This window comes from Guillardia theta (assembly GCF_000315625.1).
Source record: "Guillardia theta CCMP2712 unplaced genomic scaffold GUITHscaffold_9, whole genome shotgun sequence".
Lineage (NCBI taxonomy): Eukaryota > Cryptophyceae > Pyrenomonadales > Geminigeraceae > Guillardia > Guillardia theta.
The window spans coordinates 88,471-108,470 of record NW_005434665.1 but is presented as its reverse complement, the minus strand read 5'-3'; the positions used below and the strand labels follow the sequence as shown (position 1 = coordinate 108,470).

At 52.0% G+C, this 20,000-nt stretch overlaps 9 protein-coding genes and 2 non-coding genes across 11 annotated transcripts in view; 4 read left to right on the top strand and 7 right to left on the bottom strand.

Annotated features, from left to right (window-relative positions):
- Positions 1 to 104: 104 nt before the first annotated feature.
- On the bottom strand, positions 105 to 701 carry GUITHDRAFT_53261 (hypothetical protein; the record flags this gene model as incomplete). Its single annotated transcript, XM_005838980.1, has 1 exon — positions 105 to 701. A coding segment is annotated over one exon (597 nt), but the record flags the coding sequence as incomplete, so codon positions are not given.
- A 300-nt stretch (positions 702 to 1,001) lies between these two features.
- Positions 1,002 to 1,271, bottom strand: GUITHDRAFT_57389 (hypothetical protein; the record flags this gene model as incomplete). Its single annotated transcript, XM_005838979.1, has 1 exon — positions 1,002 to 1,271. A coding segment is annotated over one exon (270 nt), but the record flags the coding sequence as incomplete, so codon positions are not given.
- A 90-nt stretch (positions 1,272 to 1,361) lies between these two features.
- On the bottom strand, positions 1,362 to 1,766 carry GUITHDRAFT_57062 (hypothetical protein; the record flags this gene model as incomplete). Its single annotated transcript, XM_005838978.1, has 1 exon — positions 1,362 to 1,766. A coding segment is annotated over one exon (405 nt), but the record flags the coding sequence as incomplete, so codon positions are not given.
- Positions 1,767 to 1,820: 54 nt separating this feature from the next.
- On the bottom strand, positions 1,821 to 2,054 carry GUITHDRAFT_65299 (hypothetical protein; the record flags this gene model as incomplete). The annotated part of the gene is made up of 1 exon (XM_005838977.1): positions 1,821 to 2,054. A coding segment is annotated over one exon (234 nt), but the record flags the coding sequence as incomplete, so codon positions are not given.
- A 1,960-nt stretch (positions 2,055 to 4,014) lies between these two features.
- On the top strand, positions 4,015 to 4,889 carry GUITHDRAFT_84718 (hypothetical protein; the record flags this gene model as incomplete). The annotated part of the gene is made up of 2 exons (XM_005838976.1): positions 4,015 to 4,583; positions 4,631 to 4,889. 2 exons carry the CDS (start codon positions 4,015 to 4,017, stop codon positions 4,815 to 4,817), a joined length of 756 nt encoding a protein of 251 aa, XP_005839033.1. The 3' UTR covers positions 4,818 to 4,889.
- Positions 4,890 to 4,955: 66 nt separating this feature from the next.
- Positions 4,956 to 5,200, bottom strand: GUITHDRAFT_150665 (hypothetical protein; the record flags this gene model as incomplete). The annotated part of the gene is made up of 2 exons (XM_005838975.1): positions 4,956 to 4,984; positions 5,013 to 5,200. A coding segment is annotated over one exon (188 nt), but the record flags the coding sequence as incomplete, so codon positions are not given.
- An 893-nt stretch (positions 5,201 to 6,093) lies between these two features.
- On the bottom strand, positions 6,094 to 6,165 carry GUITHDRAFT_t20. The gene has a single exon. It is a non-coding gene; the product is annotated as a tRNA-Met (tRNA).
- A 1,635-nt stretch (positions 6,166 to 7,800) lies between these two features.
- Positions 7,801 to 7,872, top strand: GUITHDRAFT_t27. Its single transcript has one exon. It is a non-coding gene; the product is annotated as a tRNA-Met (tRNA).
- Positions 7,873 to 14,314: 6,442 nt separating this feature from the next.
- On the bottom strand, positions 14,315 to 14,917 carry GUITHDRAFT_133800 (hypothetical protein; the record flags this gene model as incomplete). The annotated part of the gene is made up of 1 exon (XM_005838974.1): positions 14,315 to 14,917. One exon carries the CDS (start codon positions 14,915 to 14,917, stop codon positions 14,315 to 14,317), a length of 603 nt encoding a protein of 200 aa, XP_005839031.1.
- An 827-nt stretch (positions 14,918 to 15,744) lies between these two features.
- On the top strand, positions 15,745 to 16,554 carry GUITHDRAFT_150664 (hypothetical protein; the record flags this gene model as incomplete). The annotated part of the gene is made up of 1 exon (XM_005838973.1): positions 15,745 to 16,554. A coding segment is annotated over exon 1 (503 nt), but the record flags the coding sequence as incomplete, so codon positions are not given.
- A 1,372-nt stretch (positions 16,555 to 17,926) lies between these two features.
- GUITHDRAFT_101957 (hypothetical protein) overlaps positions 17,927 to 20,000 on the top strand; it is a gene marked incomplete at both ends in the record, with an annotated part of 2,435 nt that continues 361 nt past the window's right edge. The window contains 15 exons of the mRNA XM_005838972.1: positions 17,927 to 17,945; positions 17,993 to 18,034; positions 18,077 to 18,108; positions 18,154 to 18,252; positions 18,295 to 18,354; positions 18,400 to 18,451; positions 18,499 to 18,530; positions 18,631 to 18,678; positions 18,725 to 18,781; positions 18,834 to 18,904; positions 18,948 to 19,084; positions 19,183 to 19,247; positions 19,290 to 19,499; positions 19,751 to 19,800; positions 19,849 to 19,944. Coding sequence (XP_005839029.1) covers positions 17,927 to 17,945; positions 17,993 to 18,034; positions 18,077 to 18,108; positions 18,154 to 18,252; positions 18,295 to 18,354; positions 18,400 to 18,451; positions 18,499 to 18,530; positions 18,631 to 18,678; positions 18,725 to 18,781; positions 18,834 to 18,904; positions 18,948 to 19,084; positions 19,183 to 19,247; positions 19,290 to 19,499; positions 19,751 to 19,800; positions 19,849 to 19,944 — 1,070 coding nt within the window. The remainder of the gene's footprint in view (positions 17,946 to 17,992; positions 18,035 to 18,076; positions 18,109 to 18,153; positions 18,253 to 18,294; positions 18,355 to 18,399; positions 18,452 to 18,498; positions 18,531 to 18,630; positions 18,679 to 18,724; positions 18,782 to 18,833; positions 18,905 to 18,947; positions 19,085 to 19,182; positions 19,248 to 19,289; positions 19,500 to 19,750; positions 19,801 to 19,848; positions 19,945 to 20,000) is intronic.

Genomic DNA, 20,000 nt, shown 5'->3' with positions numbered 1-20,000 from the left:
TCGATCCCTCCGGCGTTTCTGAACCTCTCCTCGTTGTACTCTAGTTGCTCCGGTCGCTCCATCATAGTGCAGATGGCAAGCATTGCAGCCCTAGCCAAGGATGGCACTTGCTGATGCCTCTGCAGGCCATTCACTATGGCCTCGATCCCCCCGGCCGCTCTTAGCCTCTGGTGGTTCTCTTCATCGTTGGCCATGACGTTCATCAAGGTTCCGAACCCTTCCTCCTGCACCTCCGCGTCCTCGGCATGTCGCACCATCGATTGCACAACCGCCTCGATAGCTCCTGCCTGTCTCATTCTCACATCATTCTCGCGAACATGCAGGGCAATCCGTCGGAAGAATCTGATCGCCTGCTTCTGAACCCCAGCATGCTCTTCGTGCCTCACCATCCCCCTCACGACTGCCTCGATCCCCCCCGCCTCTCTCACCGCCACCTTGTTGACTTCGCTCGTTACGAAATCCCACAAGAATCTGCATCCTTCCTGCTGTACACCCGCATGCTGCTCGTGCCGCACCATGCCCTTCACAACAGTCTCCACTCCTCCCACCTCTCTGACCTTATCTCCATTATGTTCGTATTCGTCGATGGACATCATATTCCACAATGCCGTGCTCCCTTGCTTCTGCACCCCTGCATGTTCCTCGTGCCGCATCATCCCTGTCACCACCGTCTCGATTCCTCCTGCTTCTCTTGCCCTTCGAATCCCGTCACGGTCATTCTGCGGGATGTTCCCTATCGTTGCACACCCCAGCTCTTGCTCCTCTGCTTTGTCTTCGGCTTGCACCATTCTCGTCACGACCGCATCGATCGTTGCTGCTGCCTCTGCCTTTGCTCGCTTCTCCGCCTCTTGTTCTTCAATCTCGCGTTTTCGCTTCCTTCCACCCACAGCCTCCAACGTTCCTGCGACCGCCCTGATGACACTTGCCGCCATCCTTGTTAGAGCTTGCACGACTCCTCCCTCTGTCCTCTGATCCTCACAGGCTCTCCCGAGGTCCATCAGAATCGCTGAGAACGTCGGACGATGGTTTGGAAGCTCACTCCAGCAGCTCTCGATCAGTTCCCAGCTCTCTTGCGGGCACCCAGCCACAATGTCCTCCCTCTTGAGTCTCCCTCCTCCACACACGTACTCAGACACCTTGTCATCTTGCAAGATGCTCAAGTAAGGGGTCTTGCAACAAGTCAGGACCTCCCAGCACGTCACGCCGAACGCCCAAACGTCGCTCTTCTCCGAGTAGCTTCCTCCCTGGATCACCTCAGGAGACATGTAGCGGATCGGCAGAGCTAGTGCTGCCTCCCTGCCATGAGTGCGGTTCTGATGCTCCTCGGGAAGGAAATAGTCTGTCACCTTCACTGAAGTCTTCCGCACATCGTTCGGGTCAAAGCCGAACAGGAGCACATTGTGCGCTCCCAGCTTCCTGTGGACTATACCGTTTTCTGCCAGATGCCCCATCCCCTGTGCGATCTGCTGCATCATAACCAGCTTGTGCTGCAGCGACACCTGACCCTCCAGCCGGCCCAAGGCGTCTTTCAGTGATCCGCGCTCGGCAAGCTCCATCGGAAGTAACATGAAGCCCGGCCCTTCGCATAGCCCCATGACCTTGACGAGTCGAGGATGACGTCCAACTCGATGCAGACCTTGCAATTCTTCCCCATTGCCTGTCGACCTGATCTTGAGCACGGCCACTGGCACCCTCCTGGCCCCGTCTCCCTCAATCAAGACCTTGAGAAGTCCTCTGTAGACCGCCTTGAAGGAGCCCGCTGAGATCGGCTGCTCTCCTAATGTGATATCGTGCCTCGGAACGATTCTCAAATGACCCTGCTGCTGCTGCTGCCACTCTTCGATCGCATTGCGCAGAGCGATGTTGGGGACCAGTGTTCTGCTGGCAAGGCGAGCGTTAGTGAGAGGGCTAGTGTCATGATCTTGGAGCCATGCTTCGATGTGCGGTCTGTCGTAGGTGAGACCATCGCAGCATGTGACCGGGTCTGTCATCACCTGCCTGCTCATGGGACAGAAGAACGAAGGGTGCGCAGAGCCGTTCTCCTCGCCCAGCATGTTCGTGTTGGATTGTAGCTGAGACGAGGCCCAGGAAAATTGGGGGTACGGTAGTCCTGAACCCCCCATTATACAAGGATAAAGTGGGGTAGTACGGGGTGATTCCTTCGAAGGTGATGGGTGGGTCTGACAAGGTGATAAAACATCGGACATCAGGCTCGCCTCCGGGGGCCCACTGCCCTGGCCCTGCCGTGACTGCGGCCTCCCGGCCTCCCGGGCCGATGAGCCTTCACTGAGTCGCCGGGCCCGTCGGAGCTGCCGCGGGCCGCCGGGCCTACCAGGTGGGGATAAAGCGAGAGACCCGACGGACACCCGGCTTCCGTTGGCTCGATGACCATGGAGGAGATGCGGTCGTTGCTGGAGCAGAGGAAGCAGAGGCTGCAGGAGACTCCTGCTTGGATGGGAGGAAGAGACTACGAGAGCATCAGACGTCCGAACCGTGCCAAGAGCGCGAACCATGGGCTGGTGAACTTCATATCTCCTCGCATCTCCAATAGGAGCAAGAGCAGTGCTGAAGCTGCTTCACGGATCAGGGAAGTTTACCATCGCTCCAACCCGCTCAACTTGTCACGGTCGCTCAATCATTGGATGGACCATGCTCCCGCTGCAGCCAGTGCGCATGCTGAAGATAGAAAGTGGAATCGCCCTCAGACTTCGAGGCCGTCAAGATCAGTTCATGCAGAGCAGCAGCACTTGGATCAAAGGAGATCACGTCCTTTCACCGCTGGTACATCGTACTCTGAAGTTGCTCAACGGTTGAGAAGATCCTTACACTCGATCTCACAGGAAGCACAAGGAAGAACTTTAGCAATGTGAACCATTTCCTACACGACAGAAAAGATTTGATTGCTCCGACGTATTACATTGCTTCAATTGTCTGCTAAATGCGGATTAGCTTCAACTGAAGTAGATGTGCAGGAGGGTCAAAATGATGAAGCACAACAAGATGTTGTCTTCCTTGCAGAGCATGAACTCAATGGATGAGACGAACGTCTCCATTTCGAGTCATTCCTACTACACGTTGATAGCAAAGATTCTCAGTGTGAAGCTCGGTTTCAATGACCTTGCAGGAGACGGAGAAGATGAGGTGACAAGAAGAATGGAAGGAGATGTTTGACACACTGATGTGAAACTCTCTTCTGGTAGGTTGAGGAGGTCAGGAATGTAATTGTTTCTCTCTCTGTCGACGGGACCTTGGATGGAGCTTCTCAGTCCCATGTGACAAAGTCTATTCACATGCAAAATTTCAAATCGTCTTCGGTGATCTGCAACAACATGAAATGTTCAAGGGAAGGAACGTGACTCTTTCTTAGATTCCGGAGCACAACTACGAGTTCGATCTCACAGGCGACATCTTCAAAATTCTCATGTCGATCAAACTTTACCAGAAGATTGACCCGAAGCAAGGAGATGAGCTTGCAAATGCACAGCGTGAGTTTTCATTAACTCGTTGTCTTCTATGTGATTCATTTACGATTTCAGAGATGGGATCATCGTTTGTGGATTTGTCTTCTGTATTGCAAGCTGGGGGAGAAAAAATTGTCCTATCCAGGTTGACAAGCCATTTTATCAACAGCAACGCTTCACAGGAAATTCAGCTGGAACTGAAGCTGCTCCCCAAATCTTCTGACTTTGAGTTCTCGTATTTGGAAGGAAACCCCTTGCTGAAGAAAGCGGGTTACGTATTTTCCCTGAATGGAATCCTCAGCCCGTCAAGTTTCGTGCAACTGAAAGAGTTCAATGTAAAGAGAGGACTGTACATTACTTTGCAAGACCTGCAGGTAATTCATTCAGTGCTCGTCCATTCTCTTTTATTGACACTTGGAACGTTCATTGCCAGTATGAGAGGAAGGAGCTGTTTGAAACCAGAGGATTCACAAGTCACAGAGCTCGCTCAATAGATGGTGCCCGCACATACACTGTGCACAAGTTCAAGATCACAGAGTCAGAGGGAAGACGCATGTTGATTGCTTCTTTGGACGGTCTGCATGATCTGGAATCTTCGATTACGAGTGTTCCGCACACGGGGGTGCAAGTGGTGGATGCCTTCCTCAACCGGCTGGAGGTCATGCTTGTCTTGGACGATGGAGGCGGGCGATACCTGCACGAGATCCTGAACGTCAAAGGCAATGTGCCAGAGCAGCATGTCTCCATCATTCTTCGGCAAGTGCTGCACGCTCTCGACTACCTTCACTCGAGGAAAATGCGGATACACAATGACATTCATCCAAGCAACCTCTTGGTCTTGCGATCGGGAGAAGTTCGCTTGAGTGGATTTTGGTTTAGTTCTAAGACGCAGACCTCGCAGTCACAAAGATTCGCTGGGAGGTATGGGTACATGGCGCCTGAAAGACTGTTGGGGCTCGAGTGCGGTTTTGCTTCTGATGTTTGGAGCGTTGGCATGCTTACGCTCGAGCTCCTTCTTGGTAGACCATTCTTTGACACCTCAGAGCTCTACGATGCGAAGTCCATCTTCGAGTTCAAGAAGCATATCGTGGAAGAAAACAGTCCATCGCTTTCTCGGCAAGAGTAAGTACCGACGCTTGGAGGTACTTGTGTAGTTAACGACTGTACAGGTATTCGGAAGGCTTATGCCTGTTCGTTGACGCCTGCTTAATCAAGAACATAAAACTTCGTGCGACTGTTCCAGGACTTCGCAGCAAGGAGTTCATCACCAAATATGAGGCACTGCAGAACTCCTTCTTCGGACGATGGGCAAATCGACAACAAGTGCTCAAATATTTCGAAATGAAAGGGTCATAAGATGATCACAGTATTTTTAGGGTTTAGTATATAAGGATATATGAAAGAGAAGAAATGAAATGTACAAAGAGGATGCGTAGATCCGTAAGAAATCCCTAATTTCCTCCCACAAGACAATTCATCGTAGTGACAGCTATGCTAGTTTCAGTTCATTTACTGGCAACAACTACTTTAAACCGTGTGAGCTAGTACTGCTTACGAGCGGTTGTAGAAGTAGTCCCAGTGGTTGCGAGCGCGGACCCAGTCGTCGTAGGCAGCGGCATCGTTGGCCTTGTAGTAGGTGTCAGCAGAGGCGTTGTAGAGCTGACGGGCCTGGGCGTTCTGGCCGGCGGCCTTGGCGTAGAGAGCAGCAGCAGTCTGGCCGTAGAGAGTCTGGAACATCTGCAGAACATGTAAGAAAGGAACATAATAGTTTCGCGGAACAAAGCCATTTACATTTTCAGCCTCATCATTGACACAAGAATCTTTTAAGACGAGACACTTCAACACAACACATTTTCAGGACATCTGTGCATCCCATAAAACATTTGAAACACAGCATGAAGGGGAAACAGCATCAGGTCAGACTACATCTTGCATCTGAGCGTGCATGCATGGCATCGTACCTCGCTATAGGTTTGGTCTCCAGCCGCCGCCTTTTTGCCGCCCCTCGATTTTTTTTCCCTGTTCTATTTCCGGAGGCATTAGAGCTGATGCATCATACCCCCCCCACATCCAATTATTTCTAATTGAATCAATAAGAGATAACGAGTAGGATAGCATCTTACCCCTCAGAGGCTCGTCAGCCTGGACAACATTCAATGACTGAAATTATTTCAAATTTCCCATGAATTTTTGAAGGATTCTCGCAATCGCCGATCTCCCAAAATAGCTTCAGATCTTTTTTGCGGGCTATAACGTCACTAACCGCTATTTGATATCAGGATCTAGTGCGCTCGGAGGCCGAGGAGTACTCAGACGGTAGGACGACGGCCGGCGCCGGGCGGCCGGGTCGGCCCGCGAGTCACTCACTGTCCGATCCGATCGGGCCGCGCCGCAGTTCCGTGCCCGCCCGGCGAAGTGCGCCCGGGATCGTGCAATGCGCAAAAAGAGGGCAAAAGAGGGACTGATCCGATACTGCACAGGTCACCGGGTCCGTGCCACGGTGGCACGGAGGGCCCGGCGCACGGTACTCGGAGGCGCGGCCGGGTCAGCCGGAGGGCGGAAGTCACTAAGCCTTGCCAGCAATAAAAAGAGTTGTCCAACCTCGGAGCCAGACGGCCCCTCAGCCAGCCGGTAGCGAAGGTTGGTTTCGATCCAACGACCTCGAGGTTATGAGCCTCGCACGCTCCCACTGCGCCACTTCGCTGGAGGTTACACCCCATCCTACATTATATGACCCCCCTCTTCCCCTCCCCTCCTCCCTTCCCCCTGCTCCTCCCAGTACTCCTACCCAGCGTCGCTCCACCCTTGTTACTTCCCTCCCATCCTGAGCTCCACCGATCATACACATCTCATCTACTTGCTCTTTGTCTGGGCATCCTTCAACCTCTCACCCATCGGCTCCCTTCACACCTGCTCAATCGCTTCTTCCTCGGGTATTGCTCCCTTCCTAATCTAAGCCTTCCGCGGAACCATGGCTTTGAACTCTCAGCCAAAGGATGATTGTGTATCATTACGCTGCTGTTCGGTTTTGAAAAAGATCTCATGATTTGATTTCATCGATGTCCTCAGCGCTCACGACTCATACCTATCCCACGATTCGAATGCAGTCTTTTACCTCTTGTTTGATCACAATTGTGTACAGAAGTGAACAGGGAAAAGATCCATTCACGAAATCATTCACAATTCTAGATTTTTTTTCATTAATTCCAGTAGAAAGTCAAATGTTGAATCAAAATGATTTGTATTGTTCCATGCTGTTTCTTGTTTTTTCTCCCTCTCCAACATATCCACAGGTCTTGATCCAACTTTGCTATGTGCATACGCTCATGCGAAGAAAGGTGATTGTAGTTTTTCGCATGGCGCAAAAAGGTGGTCAACGAAAAGCAAACACACTTCATGAAAGAAAAAGTAGTGTATCAAACGATATGGAACAAAGTGGTAGCAGAAGGAAAACGAGAAACGAATCGCGCGATTTCAATAAAATACAAAGTGTTAGTGATGGTACGGGGCAAGCATACGAAATGAGCGGTAAATCAGAGCTGCAATAAGGCTTTAGGCAGAGGCAGAAGATCGCATTTTCGAAATGGATCAATCATACGAGTAAGCTGATAACAGGGAGACCAGGGGTAGGGAAACAAGGAAAGACATAGGAAGGTAACACTGCGTATCTGAGAATGGATAATATACAAGTGCTGCGAAACAGGGTAAACGTATGGCAATTGCAAGAAACTGGATAGGATAAATCTCAAATAGGCCCCGAATATCAGAGAAGGAAGATCAAAATCGAGTAGAAGGATGTGAGGGGTTAAAGGATGGCACCACCAAGATGTAGTCAACATCTACATAATCAGTGAATAAATGATAGGGAAACAGCATGTACAGATCTTTTCCCTGTTCACTTCTGTACACAATTGTGATCAAACAAGAGGTAAAAGACTGCATTCGAATCGTGGGATAGGTATGAGTCGTGAGCGCTGAGGACATCGATGAAATCAAATCATGAGATCTTTTTCAAAACCGAACAGCAGCGTAATGATACACAATCATCCTTTGGCTGAGAGTTCAAAGCCATGGTTCCGCGGAAGGCTTAGATTAGGAAGGGAGCAATACCCGAGGAAGAAGCGATTGAGCAGGTGTGAAGGGAGCCGATGGGTGAGAGGTTGAAGGATGCCCAGACAAAGAGCAAGTAGATGAGATGTGTATGATCGGTGGAGCTCAGGATGGGAGGGAAGTAACAAGGGTGGAGCGACGCTGGGTAGGAGTACTGGGAGGAGCAGGGGGAAGGGAGGAGGGGAGGGGAAGAGGGGGGTCATATAATGTAGGATGGGGTGTAACCTCCAGCGAAGTGGCGCAGTGGGAGCGTGCGAGGCTCATAACCTCGAGGTCGTTGGATCGAAACCAACCTTCGCTACCGGCTGGCTGAGGGGCCGTCTGGCTCCGAGGTTGGACAACTCTTTTTATTGCTGGCAAGGCTTAGTGACTTCCGCCCTCCGGCTGACCCGGCCGCGCCTCCGAGTACCGTACCGTGCGGTATCGGATCACTGCCTCTTTTTGCGTCCGCCCGTCCGTAGCCCAGGCTCCGGCGGCCCCGGATTAACTTAAGTTAGGCTAGTCACACGGTAGCCTCGGTAGTAGCGCGGCGGGCGGCCGCTTGTCCGACGGTCACCTGACACTGGGGCCGGGCCGGATCATCCCCGGGCCCGGCCCGGCGAGACCGTGCGGACCCGATGATACCGGGTTGCCAGATCCGGGGGCCGAGGAAATTCCGAAGTTCGGCGGATTCGACTCACCGACAGGCTCAGTGCCAATCTTTACTCAAAGTGAAGTTCAGGAAAAAGCACGGTTGAGTGAGTACGAGGACAATCAGGAGAGTCGAGGAGGCTTGACCCTGACACTGGCCGACGGAGCACAAGTTTGTTAGACTTGTACTAGTCCAAAAGTCACGCACTGAGATATCACCGTTGCCATAGACCTCAGTTGTAAGGAATTGAGGAGCACATCACTGGGAGAGATAGACTGTATGCCAGGATGTGAAACCCAAGCATCCAGACATGAGAGGACCTTGGCAAAACGGCTACTAGGAAAGGGCCCCCTCTTCGTCCCACGTGACAAGCTACATCGGCCGGCCCTCGCCACGTAAGTCATCTTGGTTTACAGGAGAGTTTTTGTTAACTCGGCGCTATCTGACTGGCACGGCTGGCATACGTTCCATCCTCCCCCCGAGTTTCTGAAATAGTACGTTACATCGGACGTCAGAAAGTCAATCAAACAAGAGAATGTCAGCAGAGTTCCAAGTCGAGATACGACAAGACTGTCTGCGTCAAGTTTACAGTTATGCTGAGCAGGCAATAACCATTCAAATTTGAAGACCAAAAGATAAATTTTGAACCGTAAAGAACTTGTGACCAGAGAGTCGGATTGCTGCCGCGAGATTGGAACATCCGTTTCAAGGCATTTGAAGATGTTGTGCAGTTGTACCTTGTTCGCCGATCCAGAAGTAGCTTCAGTTATGCATGCCACAGCCTAGCTCCATGACATGAAACTTCCGCCAGATCTCCTGGTAGTTCCATTTGATCCTACTCAAAGATCATGGCAAGAAAATATGAATCGAATAAGCTCCAGTGTGTTTCCACAGTTCGAGTCAGATATTCGACCGACCAATCTGGCTGGGGAAGGCTTGTTTTTCCTATTCGAAGATCAATCAAACAAATTGAGGCTGAGATGAGAGGCCTAAACAACTTGCGGCTAGAGAGAGAGCCTGATTGAAGGCCCGGCTCGGACTGACTCACGCCGGGTCACCGCCGGGGTGCCACCACGGTGACACCAGTGTACCGGCGTGCGACTTGTGACCGTTGACTCAGTGAACTCAGTGAGTTCCAACCCGGGCCGCTCGGTCCGACGGAGCCGAAGATGGCCGGGCCCCGGCATTACTACTATGATTACGGTAGCACTGCCAGGCTTGAAGACTCAGATGTCCGATCATCCCATCCATCCCTCGCAGCCTCAGGCTGATCACACTGGCAGCAGAGAATCGCAGCCCAACTTGCCTTGACGAGCCAGTCACGACTCGAAGTGCGTGGGTGCAGGACGGTTCAGCGATCATCGCGGGGGCGGGGGACTCTCAGTTGCTGCTCGCTGGAGGAGCAAGATGCTTCTGGCTGTAGGATCGCACAAGGAGTCTGAGCCGCTTGGTGCTGTCAGGGATGTAGATATTTACTAATGTACACGGCCATTCGCTTGCTCGACCCTCCCCCCCTCCCTCTGTCTGTCTATCCCTCCGCGGTTGCGATCGCGCAGGGCAGCGGCAGCCCGTCAATGCTGCCCCCATGCTGGTGTTGCAGGCGCTGGATGTAGGCGATGGCGGCACGGAGACGGGCGAGCTGGAGGGTCTTGGAGGAGGAGGCAGAGGCGGAGGGGAAGCGGGGAGGAGGGAGAGTGCCCAAGGGCAGGGCAGGGAGTGGGGACATGGCGAGGCGGCGAGCAGGCTGGTGAGGTCGTGGGGAGAGGGAGAGAAGTGGGGAGTATAAGAGGAGTCGGAGAGTCACGGTACAGGAGGTCACGGTCACGAGGGTCCTGTAAGGCAAGTCAGGTAGTAAGTAGAGGAGCACGATTCTTTTAGGAAAGGGTGGAAAAGTGGGGAATACCTGTAGATGCAGTCGCAGAACAGACTCGAAGCTGGGAACATTTGAAGTCACGTTGTGGTCACGTGATAGTCACGTAAGATACAAATCTTCAGGTAAGCAGGACAGCGGAGGGATTGGAGGTCGGGGGTGCGACTCAGGTCAGAGTTTGCTGGTTGAAAGCTCATGATCCATGACATTACCCATGTCTTGGTCATCTCTCCTGCTGCTGCAAACATATCAGTACTCGCTAACACTCTGACATTACAACCACTGATTGCCACAACTCAACCGGAAGTTTGATAACATTCTTGGACGATATCTTGCTCCTTCCTGAGCTTTAGAGGACAGGGCGATGTATTAACACATCAGACTTGAAAGATTTAGATAACCATCGATGGCAGCACATGGGCTGCGCACGAGTCGTTGAACGGCAAGGGTTATCATATCCACCAGGATCCGGACGTTACTGATACTTGTACGGATACTTTCTATTTGAACAGATGCGCCATCAGCGTCGGGTCTCCTTTCTTCGATCCCCTTGCATGCGGACACATGTGCAGCGAGTGTGGTGCATTTGGTTTGTGTGCAGTTTGGCTCAAGTAAATCTAGAGACTTCTATCATCTGATTCTTTGGCTTCTCTGGTCCTTACTCTGCTCGTAGCGTCCTTGATCTCTGTGATGTGCATACAACAGCACGCTCCTGTAAACAGCTTTCCTTCTCCTGTTCAGCTCAGGCAGGCACTGAGAGAAATCAAGAGAGGATTTTCCCCTTTCGGCAAGATTTTTATTCGCTTTCCTTCATCTCCCACAATTGTGCAGTCGTTCATGTCTTGTTTACTAATGTACACGGCCATTCGCTTGCTCGACCCTCTCCCCCTCACTCCTCTCTGTCTGTCTATCCCTCCGCAGTTGCGATCGCGCAGGGCAGCGGCAGCCCGTCGATGCTGCCCCCATGCTGGTGTTGCAGGCGCTGGATGTAGGCGATGGCGGCACGGAGACGGGCGAGCTGGAGGGTCTTGGAGGAGGAGGCAGAGGCGGAGGGGAAGCGGGGAGGAGGGAGAGTGCCCAAGGGCAGGGCAGGGAGCGGGGACATGGCGAGGCGGCGAGCAGGCTGGTAGAGGTCGTGGGGAGAGGGAGAGAAGTGGGGAGTATAAGAGGAGTCGGAGAGTCACGGTACAGGAGGTCACGGTCACGAGGGTCCTGTAAGGCAAGTCAGGTAGTAAGTAGAGGAGCACGATTCGTTGAAGTTTAAGCCGGTGACTACAAAAAAGAAACTTGGGGAGGTTGACAGACCAATCGAGAACTTGGGGAATCCGATGCAACTTAGTTCAGAGTTGATTACTGAGTTGCCTCTCAATCCTCCTGGTCAAGCAGAGTAGATCAAACAAGATCTTCGTAGGCTCCTCGTCTAGTCCGGATGCCGTCACGATCCCGTACGGTCTAGTGCAAATGCGCACATATCAGCTCCGACCCATCTCCTCCTTCGGTCGTCTGACTGCACCCTGCCCCTGCCGCTCCGGGTCTTACGCCGGCATGACTTGGGTTGCCTGGTCGTAAGCTGATACTGAGGTGACGCATCTGCAAGCATCCAGTACCTCCCGTCCCTGACCGCGGCCCATCCATCCCTCTTCACTTCACTTCTGTGACTCGTCGCAGGCTTCACGTGCGAGAAGTGCTGACGAGTTGCGTGGGTGCAGGACGGTTCAGCGATCATCGCGGGGGCGGGGGCGAGGGACTCTCAGTTGCTGCTCGCTGGAGGAGCAAGATGCTTCTGGCTGTAGGATCGCACAAGGAGTCTGAGCCGCTTGGTGCTGTCAGGGATGTAGATATTTACTAATGTACACGGCCATTCGCTTGCTCGACCCTCCCCCCCTCCCTCTGTCTGTCTATCCCTCCGCGGTTGCGATCGCGCAGGGCAGCGGCAGCCCGTCGATGCTGCCCCCATGCTGGTGTTGCAGGCGCTGGATGTAGGCGATGGCGGCACGGAGACGGGCGAGCTGGAGGGTCTTGGAGGAGGAGGCAGAGGCAGAGGAGGCGGAGGAGAAACTGGTTCCTGAAGCGAAGCGACAAGCGGAGGATTCGTAGGGGAGAAGATCAGGCAGGGTATCTGAGCGTAGGAGTGGGGACATGGCGGTGCTGAGAGCGCCGGAGTAGATGTGGTGGGAGGGGAGAGGAGAGTGGAGTATAATCGGCCCACAAGACAGTCAGAGAAGAGTTTGACCCTCTGGTTTGCGTCAACCGATGAGTGTTGAGGCTACAAGAGGAACTTTAAGACAGTCAGAGAAGAAGCTCGAAGCTGGGAACTTGTAGATACAAGTGTCTCGCTCGTGACTCAGGATTGTCATGTAGCAACTATCGGAGGTACCCCTCGCAATCCGCGAGATAGTAGGGGTAGTATCACAGGAACAATGCTCTCGTCGTATCGGACCGTTCTGGCAGAGTCCCACGTGACGCGCCTAGTCGGATGGGGGCAGCAATTGTTTTGTTAATTGATCCGTCACAGTGATTATTGCTGTCTTTCTGCAAGGTTTCTTTTACTCCCCTAGGACTACTTCCTAGGTCCAGGTCTGTAGGAAGAAAAGAAAAGTTTCAAAGTTTCGAAAGTTTGACCTGAAGGAGGGAAGGCGGGGACAGACGATGGCTTCCCGCCGCGCCTTAGCAGAGCTTCCGGTGAACATGTCGACAAGGGAAGGAAGACACAAGAACGAAGAGAGCTGTCACGACGAGCTCAGAGAGAGGTTCAGCCCTGCTCCACTTGCTCTTGGGAATTCGTTGACTGTCTTGGGCACAGATTGGCAGGGTACAGGAATGTAAGGGAGCAGCTCTCCGACAGTGAGTCATATGAAGCTGCTTTGATCATCCAGGCCATGCATGTGACTGGATCATGTATGTCTGTAGGGATCCAACGAGCCATTTCTCGACGAAATGAGCTCTGGCAAGACTTGCAGGAGGTAACTTCGTCAGTTCCATATGTCCAGTGCATCATGTCTTCTTTCACAGTCAGTGCCTGACTCGATTTCTCCTGCACGAAGCTGGGGAGGTTTGGAATGCAGCGTATTAAGTCGTTCTGATTTTTTTGGTGAGCAGCCGAAGATGAAGATGCAAGTTTGTCCAGTGAGTTCGCCTGTCACATGCTTGAGAAATAAGGGGAGAACCTGTGATTTCAATGCATAATTAGGTTCTCGACAGTCCGAATCAGGGCAGAAATTGGCAGACTTGTTCAAGGAGTTGAGATGTCATGCAAGAATCCAAGAAGAGCTGTTGTACAGTGTAGATGGTACATAGTGCTTATTCTCATTCTGCTTTTGAAGTTTGACACTTTGGACAGAGTCACCGATTCTTCATCAAGGTTTGTAAGCTTTCAATCAAACAATCTCGAGCTTCATACTCACCTGCTTGTTGTTCGCATCTGACAGAAAGGACAGCACACACAACTTCGGGCGAGGGTTCTCCTCAACGAAAAGTGCGATGGGCAGATAATCAAGAGGCTGGAACACATCGGATTGCGCCTGCACCGCCGCCTCCTCCCCCTCCCCCTCCGCCGCCGCCTCCTCCTCCTTTGACAGAAGATTTGACAACGCATGACGAAACAGCCTCGAAAGCAGTGGATGAAGTCTCTGAAGTATTAGACCAGACTTGATGCATCATTGACTGCTGATGCAGCGAAAAGTGACGAGCAAAAGAAAGTCAAAGCCCATCATGGTCGAGCTACAGGAAAAAATGAACGGAAGACTGAAAACGACAGGGATTCCAAGGTGTTTCTTTGATCGGTGCTGTTCGGATTAACCTGAGCTTGAAAATTTCGCAGGACACCGGGAGGGAGTATCGCCAAGCCCAAGTCAACGCATGTTGAGGGAGATACTTCAGGTCGGCATCATTCAAGTTTTGCAGTCAATTGTTGAGCACCTGCTCATCAGCTTCCACCAAACATTTTCTTGAGAAAGCTCTCAGAAAGAAGTTCCACGTAGCTGGAACTGTCAAGTCGCCGAAGCATTGTGATACGAGGTCTTAATGCTTTGGAAGATGTGACAAACCCAGCTGTAACATCTTTCATCACAGTGATGACTGGGAAGATTGAGGACAAATTGACTTGTGTAGATTCAGTTTTATTAATGTAAAAGGCACAAGTATTTACCAGACTTGTGCTGCTGCTATGCGTTAGACAAGACCTTAAAATGTGGGAAAATGCAACTATACAGACAAGACAGGAGGAGGCTTCTTCGTCTTCTTCTATTCGATCATATCCCACAGAGCATTGCAGAGTTCAAACTCAGTCATCGTCATCGGGTCGAATTCAAACGATCGGATCGAACGGCTTGGCTCATTCTCTGCCGGCACAACTACCCCTTTCCAGTTCTTGGACTCCGAGTCCCACCTGACGTTGCTGATGTTGTTATAGAGCGCTAGGAGGCCCTTGTTGCGGGGCAACTGAACCTGCATGTCCTTGTCGACGTGCTGCTTCTTGTGCTGAACTTGTTGAATCTCCTCACGAATTGACTGGATCTGTACTTTGGTGTTCTCCTTGTTCGAAGAGAGCTCGTCAATGAACGACTCGAGCTCATCTCGTTGTTTCTCTAGAACTTTCAGCGCTTCTGCCGACTCGGAAAGCTCCCGATCATCATCTGCAGCAATCTCCTCCTTCTCAACTCGCTGTTGCAGAGCGAGCACAACCTCCTTGATCTCAAGTTCGCGGTTCTTCACTATCTGGCGGGTGTCAGCTTCAATCTTCTTCACCCTCTTGATAGTGGCAAGGTCTTTTTCGGTCGCTTTCTCATTGAAGATAGCATGCACTTCTGGGAGTATGCTCTCAAGATTTGGATCAATCTCCGCCATCCTGCTCCTTATGTCAGATGTAATCTTCGGAACTGATTGTGTTGTGCACAATGAGGTCAAACATCCATCCATTCAATTCACAGTCTATCATCTAATTGATGAGTGCAAATGTTGCAGACGTGCACATATTGAACCTCATCTCAAATGAGCATCTCAACGGTCTCGTCTCCTTTCGTATGCTTGATCTACTCAACACGATCTCAGGCAACATCTTTTCTCCTCTCTCCTTTCTGTGTCGTTCTGTTGTTAATTCTTCATCGGGTCAGACAAAATTCTTGATTCTTTGCTGCCTCTTCTATAAATTGCTACCGCTTTCTTCAGTTCGTACTCTGGTAAGCACGAGTTTTTCTGAATGTCAAGCCTCTCCATGCTCAATTGAGAATCCCTGCTGTGTTGAATAGTAATTCTTTGATACAACATTTTTCATCTACTCTTCAGGGAAGCTTCAACCCTCCACACCATCGTCCAGAGCTTTATCTTCACATCCATGTCTTCATTCCTAACTTCATCTCACCTCTGTTCTCTGTGCTCTCCTCTGTCCCTCCTCTCTCATCACTCTCCCTCCTCTCTCCCTCCTCTTCACCGGCTCTCTCCCTCCTCTCCCTCCCTCTCCTGTCCTGCTGCCGCTGCGTCTCCCTCGGCCCTTCCTACCCCCCCATTTCCACCTGCAACGGAACTTTTGAATTCAAACTCAAAACTTTAAAACTTTGGAGTATGGCAAACTTTGAACGTTCCTGGAAACTTTCGCGACAGAAAGTCAAACTTTTGCGTTTTAAAACTTTCACGTGAACTTTCAAAGTATCATCCCGTGGCCAATCGAAGTTTACAAAGTTGGTCCGCACCGTAATGGCGAAGAGCCGCCAAGGGTGAAGGGAGAGGAGAACGGGGAGAGAAGAAGAGTTGCTGATAGAGGAAGGTTCAACGTGACAGATCGAGATCGGATTTAGATACAGGTTGATTTATCAGGAAGATCCTGAGGCGAGAAACATCTTCGAGCATCACATACTTTTCGTTGTTTACTGTGTTTTCAAGAGCATTCGAAAGCAGCATGAGGTCTCGAAATCAACTTATAGCAGCAGTGGCTTGTACCTTGTTGTGCTCTGCTCTCATCTTGGTTATCATTCCCAAGTCACTGTCCATCTCTTTGTACATGCCGCCGAAATCTCTTCCTGTCGATGGAAACTATCCTGGTGGGACCACAGGCATTCCAATCGACGGTTACTGGCCGCTGGAGACGAGCCATGGCGCCACGCCTTACTTCGGCGACCCCACAGTCGTCACAAGCCCCAACGTTCTCGACTTCTCCTACAACCCAGCTGGAGCAAGGCGGAGGAGCAGGAACCAGCTTCGCAGAACTTTCTTGTCTCAGCTCCCCGAGGGGGAGGCGCGGGCAACTCAGATGTACGATGAGTCGGACGACAACGGCGAGGTAGACATGCGCGCAGATGCAGCCTGCTGGCATTGCGCAAAAAGCTACCAGGGGAACCCGTACGCCATGTATACAGCATGCGCCGACATCTGCCTCGCCGCGGACTGCGTTGAACGATGCGAGCAGCAGTACTCAGCACATCAATACGGACCAACGGCTCCAGACTTCTTGTCCAGGTTATGTGCGGGCGAATGCAGGAGACGGTTTTGAAGTTGAGGGAGCGTGTAGTGGGACCATCAGTCTGGAGCCAAGATGTGTCGTCTCGAAGACATCTTCTCTTTACCATGTCAATTTAGCCATCAGCATTCTTAAAGTCATTTGGTTTGTTTTGGAACAAAAAACACGTGTAAGAATTCTGTGCTGGTGTTGGAACTCCGGCCTGACACTGCTATTTCTTCACGGAACATGATGATAGAGCAAGTGATCGCACCTTCAAGAGACTGGTGAAGGCTAGTTCGTTGGTCTCGTTGGTCTGCAACCTGGGAGGATAGTTATGATACTACTGTGTGCGTCTTGTATCCATAATGACACATGTCTACCTTGCTGCCTTGAGCGTAAACCGAAGTCTCCTCCTCCTCAGATCCTGTGCGCGCGAGGATTATCAACGAATTGCACGAGGTGGGTCAGGTCAACCGAGAGGAGACGGCTTCATGCTCAGGTCAAAGCCATGCATCAGGCTCAGGAAGCGATTCAATCGCCTGGTTTCTTCCTCTAGATCCTCCGCTCGTTCGAGCTGCTCGAGCACGCGTTGGCGTTCAGAAACGTGAGCAGGGCATATGGTCTGCGACTCGTCAGAGCATCGACCATGGCTGTCGCATATCTCGAACCTTGTAGTATCTCTCAACAGCATGTCGTAGAGATGCGACTGAAGGGAGAAGATCTCTTGATGAATCAGTCGACGCCGAGACATCTTGGAGGTTCTTCGCTGCTCCAACCTCACTGCCGAGCGCATCGCGCAGTGAAGCTATCCTTGCTCTGAGCGACGTCAATCTCTCGCAGCGCCTCTTGTCCTCACTCCCTATGTCGCTGCACTTGGTCAGCTGGTAGGCACAAACAAACATGAGGCGTCCTGATACCTCTCGCACTCCAGCAGTCTCGATATCTGAGAGGATTTCATGTGATACCCTGACTCGGTTCACAGGAGTACAAGACTCATTCCATTGAGAAGAGATAAATCAGTCAGAGTAGCTGATGTACATCTTGACCGTCTGATCGTTGACTCCTGTAATCTTGTCTCCTTCCTACCCCCTCTGTCTGCCATGGAACGGCTGGGTTTCGTTCCCAAAAGTTTGTCCGGAAGTTTGAAACTTTCACTCAGAAATCAAAGTTTTAAAAATTTTGACATGGCGGGAGAGAGCGGTACCGCCCATGGTTCCAGGGGAATGGAGGGAGGAGGAGAACGGAGTAGGGCAGCATTGAACATGAGGATGAGCAGGAAACAATAAGATGCAAAATGCTCGTAGAACCGAGAGTTCACCCAGAATGAAGGAGAAAAGTTACAAGTAGAAGTAGCGATGCGTATAAGGAAGTTGAGAGGTGCTGTATGGAGTTCTGAGCCACGGCCTGCAGGTTGGCAAACGATGGAGGGACCACAACTCGGTAAGGGCAGGAGGAGCGACAATGAGAAAGTTTGAATGCATTGCTAGACGAACTTAAGGAGCTTGTGAAGGGTTCTTTGCAACAGAACGGTCCTCGCTTGTTGTTGCCTCTGCCTCTCACCACTTCTTCAGGAGTACTTGCAAGCCTGAAAGCACAGCTGAGGGTATGGCAACGTTGTCACCTGAGAGCTCTCTGACCCTGGGCGCAGGCTGCTGTCTTCAAGGTGGTGAACGATGAAGCCGGATCGTCGAGATCCAAGAGCTCTGCGATTATGGAGTCGACTGAAGGGGCCCTGGCCGTCGACCTCGTAAGAGTAGGAAACTCAAGTCTCCTTTGAATTGCCAGGCAGATTCGTGAATTCATGGAGTTTTACGAGCTTCACAGCACCATCTCTGTGCTCCTCCCAGAGGTCTAAAGTCCGTGAGCTGGTAGCAGTTGACAAGTTGACCGTCAGGCTTCGCTGGAAGTTGATTATCCCGGACGATCTCCGCTCGCCGTGCGACTAGGTGAGAGGACGATGAGCTTGTCTGAGCTCTGCGCTGACGATAGGAAGGGCTGGAGGAAAGCAGCAAAGAGCCGCTCTTGGTACCAGACCCCCTCCCTCCCTCCCTCCCTCCCTCCCTCCCTCCCTCCCTCCCTCCCTCCCTCCCTTCCTCCCATGTCATAACGCTGATATCTTGCCAAGATTCAAATGTTGAGGTCATTCATGACTGCGGGTTCCAACAAGGCGCATGTAAGAAGTTTCTTGACTTCTGAAGGATTCTGACAACGACCTCCAGCCATCAGCTCCCGAGACAAGGCGATCGCTGGATGGACACCAAAAGGAAGATAATCATGTGAGAGAAATTCTTGATATGGTCCTCTGCGTGTGATGCTTTTCATCTGCAGAAACAAAGTTCACCTGTGAAGGAGAACAAACCTTCCGACGGCAACTTTTCGTCCTCCCCTCCGACCTTGAGGTCCCCACGATGTGCAGCGACCTTGTCTTACAAGTCTGTCTAGCCCTCATCGCGATGGCAACGATCGCGATTCCAAGTTCTCTTTCGGAGCAGAAAAGAAATCTCAACCCACTAGAAACTTGGATCCCCCCAAGTCTCGCAACGACTTGTCTCCCCTCAGCGACCTCCCTCCTCTCCCTGGTCAGACACCACAATGACTGCTCCCTCCTCCCTCTCCTCCCTCTCCTCCCTCTCCTCCCTCTCCTCCCGTGTTCACTGACGCTGATGCTTGTCTTCAGGCATGAAACCGAACAAGCATGTCTTCTCGTTCCCTTCTTCCCGAGGCGTTCAGGAGCTCGAGGAGGTTGCGACACTGCGGAGGTTCTGTTCTGATGCTCGAGAGCAGGTCGCCAAGCTTAGCCCCCCGGAGTTCCCAAGAAGCGACAAGGCGACCAGTGACGCGACGCACAGCGGAGAAAAGGAGGAGGAGGAGGAGGAGTACAACTCCCTGACCAGCACGACCCGACGACTTTATCCCAAGAAGGATGACAACGTCGACTTGGAACGAGGCAAATCGCCTGCTGCGTCAGAAAACGTTTCTCCGAAAGCCACGAACGTGAGCAGGGTAGGAGGGAGGCGAGGAGGGAGGGAGGAGGGAGGGAGGAGGGAGGCGAGGGGGGAGGGTACAGGCTCATCGGGTTCTCCCTACAGGAGCGGACGAAGATGGCGGGGAGGAGCGACAAGCCTCACAAGGCAGGCTGAGGCTTGAGAGATGCACGTTTCTGACCAGGTTGCAGGGCTACAACATCGAGATCGAAGACGAGGAACACTTCATGCCCTCGCCTGCTCGCCTGACTTGTGCGGCAGGGCAACAGCGACTATGACGTGGTCGAGGAGGACATCGAAGTCCAGGAGAGGTTCAGCTTCTCCCTACCGCGATCCTTGTGGTTCTCATGCTGCCGCAGTGACGGGGAAGTCTCGCCAGCCTGGGGCTTGAAACCTCAGCAGCAGGAAGTGAGCCTGAGCGAGTCTTGCACTGAAGTCTCCATGTCCGACCGAAGGTGACCTCTCCCTCTTCTTCTTCTTCCTCCTCTCTCTCTCGCCACCCTCCCCCCCC